At 36.6% G+C, this 9,398-nt stretch overlaps 1 protein-coding gene across 1 annotated transcript in view; it reads right to left on the minus strand.

Annotated features, from left to right (window-relative positions):
• The window catches only part of PPP4R1 (protein phosphatase 4, regulatory subunit 1), a 99,995-nt gene that overhangs the window by 43,686 nt on the left and 46,911 nt on the right, over positions 1-9,398 (minus strand). The window contains exon 8 of the mRNA XM_006891434.1: positions 5,365-5,495. Coding sequence (XP_006891496.1) covers positions 5,365-5,495 — 131 coding nt within the window. The remainder of the gene's footprint in view (positions 1-5,364; positions 5,496-9,398) is intronic.

Here is a 9,398-nt window from a genome sequence, read left to right on the forward strand (position 1 = left end):
TTAGGATTACTTGTATTATCAAATTTAAGAACAAAGGGAGAAATATTCCACACAGGATTGGAAAAAATTCTTATTTAATATCTCAAAAAATGCTGCATTGAAAAACAAGGAATTCACAAAATCTTATACAAAATGGCTGACCCTGGAGGACATTATGTAGAGTGAAATATCTCAGTCACAAAAGGACAAATATTGCATAGTGCCACTGTTGTAAAATGGACCGACATCGGGGTTGAGGAGAGACTGAGAAAGAGGGGGATAAATAATATATACTGAATTGAAACAGGTGAGGGAGAGAACTGTTTAAAAGGGATATATGATTGGGTATTACTGCCATGACAGGAGTCCAGAATAAACGCTGCATAGTGGAGTGGACTTGGGGGGGGAAGGGATTGTGTAACAATGAAAGATTTTTTCTTTTACTTTTCAAAGAGAAAAGTGAATTGGGGGCGGAGGGGTGGGCAGGAAGAAAAGTACAACAATGAATGAATGGAAATCCAAAGTCTCTGTAAACTTTCATTAAAATTATTGAAAGTAAAAGGGGGGGAAAGGTTTTAAAAAACATAAATGAAAAAGTTTCCATTAATATAAAAGTAAAAATATTTATTAAGACATAAAACACCAAAGAATGATATCACCTTAAATTCTGGTATTTCTTTTCATTCTTTTTTAAAATTTTTTTAAAATTAATTTTCATAAGCATTTACAGAGATTTTGGATTTCCATTCATTCATTCATTCATTCATTCTTTTAACTACAAAAACACAGTGGCACTTCCTAAAAAGATGGTATTACAAATATAAGAGAAGTGGACTGCAAGTCCCTGGATTTCTATGGCCAAAAATGATATTGCACTGATGTGTAAAATGATAGAGTCTCTCAAGGACTCAGATTCCCTCACTTACTGCTCATCCCCAAAAATAAGGTATTGGCTTAAAGGTTCTAGAAGACAGCCCTGACTCTAATGCTTGAAGCTTGTGCTGTCATGCAAAACAAGTCTTCTGTGTGAGTGTCAATCATGTCATTTTCAGTCATTTTGGTCTTACTAAAAATACTAAATGCTCTCTTTGGCACTGGTTTAACGGTGAACCATGAACAACCTCTTTAACCAAAAGAACAATGCACCAATATTCATCTTCTAATTTTGGTAACTTCTGCTTAAATTATGCGAGAATGCTTATGTTTTAAAGAAACACACAAAGGATTCTTTAAAACAGGTTATAAATTTATCTATTACCTGACAAATTAAAAAAACTACCATTTAAAACATTCATTAAATAGCTCATTAAAAAGGCTAGTCAGTATATGAAACTATACTAGAGGCCTGAATTTCCTTAATATTACACTTTAATATTCTTAGCAAAACCAAAAGGGTCACCTTAAACACAGTATTCTATTTTAAAAATTAAAGGAGTTTGACACAATAATTATTCTATTTGTCTAAAAGCCATATGAGTCTATTAAAATAAAAAATTTACAGTATGGCTTTCAAGAGGAAAAAGATTGCCTAGTACTAAAGTTTGGAAAAAATGATTGCATGTGGCAAGATTTAACAGTTGCTTCAAAACTGCCAAATACTAAGTACTTTACATTTTTTATTTCTCCCTAGAGTAGGATTAACAGTCCACACAAGTCCAAGCTACTGAATGTCAAGACTCTGGTATTCTTAGTTGTTAGATTTCAAATCAAGGAAAGTTGTGGTTTTTGCATAAAAAGAGATTTACTCTGTTTCCTAACAGAGGTTAAGGTAACAAGAATACAGAGGATGATCAGAATTTTCTCTCAAAAAGAAAGTTTCTTTTAGTGACTACAAAGTACACAATTAAAATCCTTAGAATTCTTGAATAGAGGTCATGGGCACAGACAATGATGTGAATGATTAATTCAAAGACAGAATGGGATTGTGGACTGGAGAGACCAAAAAAAGTATACTCCAAAATAGATCTTCCAGGACTTGTGAACAGTTCAAACCTCAGTGAATTATTTCCAAACTTATATTAGTAAAAATCAATTTAGCCTTCACATATTTCGTATTCAGCTATATTGTCAAAAACTTAACAAAGTGGTTCAGTTATTTAAGACACCTGATTTTAAACCCTTAATTTTTGAGAATAACTCAATATTTATTATGCATCAAACTATATGCCCGGTGAAGGTATTCATACAAATAGACACAGACCGCCACACAGAGTGTACTCAAAAGAATATGAGAAGACATATGCACACACATAATTTGATTAAATACCGAAACAACTTACATACACAGACAAACACCTCATGGAATTTAGCTCCTTAGTTTGAAGTTTTAGAGTCAATTTTTATTTTCTATGTACTGTTAAACTGCAGCAGACTCACAGATGACCCTCCAGTGTGTTTTCAGAGGCAGTATATCACATGACAGGAGACTGCCTATCTCTCTCCTGTGGAGCTGGTGGTGTAATGCAGATCCCTACCACTAGGCCTTCAGAGCTTCCAGTTAACTGGCTCAGAAATGTTCAATGCTCTATTCTATCTTTTAATTTGTTGTTTAGTGGGTGGGGGGGTCTTATTCTTGCAAGCAGCCATCCAAGGCACTTTAACCACTTACTCCTGTAGAGTGAGAAATGACTCACTGCTTACCCTCTAAGTTGTCAGAGGCTATAAATTTATGAGAGGATATTACTGCCCATCTGTCTCCCTTGAAATAGTTGGTGGATTCTAATCGTGGGCTGTTAGGCTGGCAAACAGACCAATCTGGTGGCCTTATCCACTACACTACCAGATTGGTATCTATTTGCATGGAGCAATAAAGAAAGGAGTCAGGAACAGAAGGAGGGTATGGATGTCTTTCTGAGCAACTGTTTTTTGCCTTTAACAAAAAAGAATTACTACCAAAGAATGACTATCATTACTGAATATTTTGACCACACTCTACAGGAAATCTTAATCAAAAGGGAGTAAATGCAAAAAAAGAATTTAAAATTCTCATGGATTCTTGACTTTCTAGAGCTAAGGAGATGAGATGAACCCCTAAAATTATTGTCCCAACATAATTTTTAATGTGTAAGCCAGAAGTATCTCTTAAATCTTCTTAAAACCAACTAACAGTTTACCTGAACTAGCAAATAATCCCTGCTTTGAGCATAATTTTTCTCCTGAAGAGTGGCTGGTGGGTTTGGACAGCTGACTCTAGTCAGCAGCCAAACATTTTAACCACTGTACCACCAGTTCCTTTTCAGCCTAATCTCAGTGTTATGAACAATGACACACAGAAGCTCTCTATTACCTGGAAATGTGGGGAAACATTTCTTACAGGTAGTGAGTCTAAGTCAGACATTCATTTAGTTAAGTGAGGGAATGGCTGGAATAAGAAAGTCACTAAGCAGAAAAGCAGCAAGCACAAGAGCAGGGCAAACCAAACCAAAGGACGAACTCAGGGCACAGGACAGGATATTGTTTGACAGAACACAAAAATGAGATTCATTTATATGTTGGCTGCAACCTGGTACAGAATCAGGCAGGGTTTCACTCTGCTGAGTCATAGCCAACTCAATGGCATCTAACAGTAACAACAGAAACAAAAAAGAACAGTGATTTTCAGCTAGCCTTTATGATTCTTTCACAGACTCAATAACAGCCAGTTCAGGATGAGTGAAAGATAATTTGGTACACACTCAGGGTTTATAATCAATAAAGAACAGGAATCAAATTTTATCTACACTATCTTGTTCATAGTATATGCTTAATTGTGCATTATAAACAAATCAACCTTAAAATAAATATGCAACTAAAGACAAAATAGTTCTGTTTCTAAGGGAGGGCACATAAGAATTTAGTAAGAAATTTAGTATAAGAAAAGATTATTCTTTTCAAAGACAGGAAACTGAATTATAGGAATGCTTTAGCAACTTTAGCACACATAGGATAATGTCCAGTGACACAGTGAAAATCCAATGCAGCAAATTTGACCTGTTATTATACTTAATAACTAAGTACAATGGAAGAGGAATTGACATTGTTAGCAACAAAGTAATTGCCTTTAAATAGCCCTCACAATAATGCCTAAAGTGCCCCACCAAACATTTTGGTCCACAGCCAAGTCCATTTATTGTGTGTTCTCTGCAGTTGCTGCTGTGTGTCAAAGGGAGAGAAGCAGTTGTAGTAGAACCCTTATGGCCATAAGCTACAAACATCATCTGGCCCTTTAAAAAAAGTACAGTAAAAAAAAAAAGTACAGTGATTTTATACAATTCTTTATAAATGTTTATTTTCTTACCAGATCCTTCCAGATTTAAAAATAAACTACTAATCTTCAGTACATTTAAATACAGTAAAAAAAAAAGACACAGTAATTGAAAAAATTAAAACAAACCCTCTCTCTCCATCATTTTTGTCAAACTCCTCATAATAGCTGTTTTCAAAAGAACTGACACAGTTTGCTTGTGAGGAAGACACGCTTAGAATTCTTTTTCTTCCTTTTAAAAACAGTGCCTTAGGTTTGTTTGGCTATTTAGCAGAATAGTAGGAGACCAGGCAAAAAGGTAAAACAAGGCAGTAAAGAAGAAAGGAAGAATTGCCAAATGAAAACCCCAAGAAAGCAAATACCACAGTAACAAGACCTACAGAAGAAAATTTCCATTAGCAGTGAAAGACAGCAGAGAGGACAACAAAGTATGGGAGCGCAAGCATTTGCAAAGTGACATTTACACACATGCACCAAGTCATTCTAGATGCATGACCAAAAAGTGTGTTCATTTCCTGCCGCATGAGGCTTGAGTAATTTTTCCTAAGTATTATAACAAATTTTAGAAACAAAAATTATACTAAAAAAATTTAAAAGCCATTGTTAAGCATAATTTAAAATTCTAGGTACAAAATTAGATGAATATTTAAAACTGGAATTTTCATTAATAAGCATTAAAATATGATATTTGTTATTAAAATACTTTCCCCTCAGTTAAGAGATTACAATTGTTCTACAGATATACCTTAAGATCTATAATTATATTAACTTACGAAAAGGAAAAATGGCAGAAATGTACTAAAATATACTAAAACACATTACTATTTCTTAATTATTATGCCTTATAAACAAATTACAAAAAGACCCAACACATTTACATTGTAAAGGCATTATCTTGTATATTCTAAATATCAAGAGATTGTTCACTAGCTAAATAACTTTAAAAAAATTTTCAGAAGTAACTGATCTAAGAGACATCAGTAATCAAGTATGCTTAAATGAAAATTGTTAAGAGTATCTACCAGTTTTTACACTCAAGAAAAAGAATAAATTACAAAGGGTAATATTTTTAAATGATAGAAATGAAAAGAAAAAGGCAATAAGCAGTAAAATCAGAAAGAAAGAAATGTTTAAAATGTTACCTGTTTTTGCCTTCTATTGATAAGCTATCTTCTGTACTTTTGCTTTCTTCTTTAAAATACTGGCCTGAGTTAGAGGGGTTAGCAAAAGTAGATATGAAAGGCCCCAGAGACTGAAAAGCTGCTTGGCGAACCTAGAAACAAAAATAAGAGTACTAGTAAAGCATGACATGTAAAGAGTGAGTGAAGGTGTTTAGAAATAGCAAAAACCCACAAAATAAAACAAAACAAAACAGACTAAGAACTATAAAGCAAACTCCAGCAGTAATTATGTGCCTTAGAGCCAGGACCCACTCACGGCTGAACCTCCAGTGAATTTTCACAGGCAGTAAATAGCGTGGGAGGAGACGGCCATCTTTCTCTCATCGAGCAGCTGGTGGATTTGAACCACCTTTGTTACAGCAGTGCAACTCCTTACTACTAAACTACCAGAGAGCACTCTCATTTCATTTAGACTTTAAAATTCTTTCAAAATAATTTTTTCTTTCCTATCACCACTGGGCTGATTGGCAGCATCACGATAGATGGTGAAGAGATAGAGATTGTTGACAGCATTAGTTTGCTTGCCTCTACAATCAACACTGCATGGAAATTAAAAGACAAACTGCACTGGGAAAGTCTGCTGTCAGAGTGACTCTCCAACATACTGAGAGGAGCAATGATGTCGGTCTGGAGACTAAGGTGTGTGTGATCCAGACCATGGTCTTTGCCATTACTTGCTATGTATCAGAGAGCTAGCTGGACAATGACTAGGGATGATAGGAGAGTTGGTGCCTTTGAGCTTTTTTACTGGAGAAGAGTACTGAATATACCATGGACTGCCAGGAGAAGAAACAAATAGAGAGGGTGAAGCCAGGTTGCTCCTTGGAGGCAAGGATTTGGAAGCTTCTGATATACTTTGGACATGTTGCAAGGAGGGACCAGTCCTTGGAGAGGGATGTCATGCTTGGAAAGGTGGAGAGAAGATCCTCGATGAGATGCATTGATTCCATCACTGGGGTAATGGGGATAGGGATATGGGAGACAGTAAGAAGGGATAGAGGAGGGTTTAGGACTGTTTTACATAGGGTCGCAATGAGCTGCAAGCGACTCGATGGCGCATAACAACAACTACAATAACATTTCCATATGTATGTATGTATATATGTATGTGTGTGTGTGTATATATATAGTTTTTTCCCCTTTAAATCTTGGTTTGAATATTTAAACAATGAGACTACAGGATTATCTCTGGTGGTACCGATCACAGGAAGCTATGCTGCTGACTTCCAGGTGGGGCTCTTTTAAGTGGTTCAAATCCACCAGTGACTCACTGGGAGAAGAATGAGCAATCTCTTTCTATGTAATTTACAGTCTCCAAAATTATGCTAGAGGGCCAGTTGTAATTTGACTGCAATGAGTTTTGAGGCACTGTTCTGTTGTTTGTTCTTTTTTTAAAAAAATTATATATTTTTTAATTATTTTATTAATTTTCATGAACATTTACAGAGATTTTGGATTTCCATTCATTCATTGTTGCACTTTTCTCCCTGCCCACCCCTGTCCCCAGTTCAGTCTTATCTTTGAAAAGTAGAAGAAAAAATTCCTTCATTGATATACAATCCCCACCCCACCCCCAGTACTACGCAACTTCCATTCTGGACTCTTGTGATAACCATAATACTCTATCATGTATCACTTCTAAACTGTTCTCTCCCTCATCTGTTTCAATGCAGTACACATAATTTATCCAGTTTTTCTCAGTCTTACACCAACCCTGTTATCAGTCCCATTCTACAACAGTGGCACCATGCAGTATGAGTTTTTTTTGTGACTGAAATATTTCACTCAGCATAATGTCCTCCAAGTATCCTGAAAAATCTACAACCAAGGGGAAGATAAAATAGATGAACTGGACCTTCTAAGAATCAAATCCCTATGCACATCCAAAAACTTCTCCAACAGGGTAAAAGGGGAAGCCACAGACTGGGAAAAGTACTTGGTGATGACATGTCAGATAAGGGACTTATTATCTAGAATTTATAAAATACTTGAGCACCACAACAAGATAAAGGCAAATAATCCAATTGAAAAATGGGCACAGGATATGAACAGACACTTCACCAAAGAAGACATTCAGAAGGCCAACAAGCACATGAAGAAATGTTCAAAATCCCTAGCTCTAAGAGAGAGGCATATTCTAACAACTATATCATCTCACTCCAGAAAGAATAGCAAAATTTAACAGAACAGCAAACATCAAATGCTGGTGAGGTTGTGGAGAAACTGAACCCTTATTCACTGTTGGTGGGAGTGCAACCACTGTGGAAGGCAGTGTGGCACTTTCTCAAAAAGTTGCAAATAGAAATACCATTTGACCCAGCAATTCCACTACAGGGAAATACCCCAGAGACCATAACTGCCACCCAAGCAGATATATGCACACCCATGTTTATCGAGGCTTTGTTCACAATAGCAAGGAGTTGGAAACAATGTTAAGTGCCCATCAACAAACAATGTATAGAGAAGCTGTGGTATATTCACACAATGGAATATTATGCTGCATTGAAAAACAAGGAACTCATGCAATATTATTCAAAATGGTGACCCTGGAGGCACTGTTTTTTTAATTGACTATGTAAAGGCATCTCCAGAAACTATGAACTTGGAGAAACAATGTAAGTTATACAAATGTTCAGGTCTTTCCTTCATAGGGTCTCTACAAGTCACCTATAACTTGAAAGCACTTAACAACAAAACCAAAAACACAGAGAGAGTTCTGTGGGCCTGGGGGACAGAAAGTTATGCTACCAAGTCAAAGGTAGGTGATTTTAATCTGCAGCCCTCAGGCCTAGTTTTAACTGTTTTTTGGTCAAGCATTCTTCTAAGTGGTATAGCACTGGTCTGTCTGTTTACTGTACAGATGTAACTTGTTGCTGTGATGCTAACTACTGTGACACTGATGTGTTTAATGTGATAATGGTTACCCATGGTGGACAGTGGTGAAGCTCCCCAATTAAAACAAGCTTGGAAGCAGGACTCTATGAACTTGGAGAAAAGATGTAAGTTATACAAGTGCTCAGGCCTTTTCATTCATAGGGTTGCTATGAGTCGTCTAACTTGATAGCACTTAACAACAACAACATGTAAAGGCATTGTTATTGTTATATACTGTCAAGCTGGAACCAACCAGAGGCAATTAACTGGATTAATGCATGGAAGAGGACTGTCCATATTTCTCCTGCAGAGCAGATGGGGTATCTGAACCACTGCCTTTGAGTAAGCAGCACCGCTCCTTACTAATAGGTCACCAGAGCTCCATAAAGCAATAATATCAACAAAATGTGGTAAATATAATCAGTATTTTTTCACCTAAGACTCTAATTTGCTCACTGCAAATGTAACAGAATTATAGCCATACCAACCCACTACTATTGAGTTCTTTCTGACTCACACTCTCCTGGTAGGTTTCCAAGACTATAAACCCTGACAGTGGAGACTGTTCACCTTCTTCCTGGAAAGTGTCTGGTGAGCTACCCTTTGGTGAGCAGCCGAACACAGAATGTCCTATGCCACTAGGGGTTCACCACTGTGGACCCTCAAGTTGCAACTGACTTCTAGCTGAGCCTCCAGTGGGTATTTTGAGGCAATGAGTCACAGGGAGGAGACTGCTCACCTTCCTCCTGGGCTTGGCAGCATACCTCTTTACCACTAAATTATCAGATCTCCCGAGGGGCCCACTACAGACCTAATACTAACTTGAAAAAACATTTCACAAACATCAGAGTATTATTCTCATCAACGATTGTCTCTTTTAGGAGAAGTAAAAACAAGCTAACAGAATTTAGTTTTCTATCTTATATGTTTCGTATTAGCAAAATTAAATGTTCTGGGATTCCCATTTTTCTCAGAGTCAGCCACAGTTTGTTATGATCCACACAGTCAAATGCCTTTACATAATCAACGAAACACAGATAGACATTCTTCTGGTATTCCCTGCTTTCAGCCAAGATCCATCTAACATCAGCAACGATATCCCTAGTACCACGACGCCTTCT

The sequence above is a fragment of the Elephantulus edwardii genome, unplaced genomic scaffold (assembly GCF_000299155.1).
Source record: "Elephantulus edwardii isolate Elephantulus edwardi_28Jun2011 unplaced genomic scaffold, EleEdw1.0 scaffold00097, whole genome shotgun sequence".
In the NCBI taxonomy this organism is placed as follows: Eukaryota; Metazoa; Chordata; class Mammalia; order Macroscelidea; family Macroscelididae; genus Elephantulus; species Elephantulus edwardii.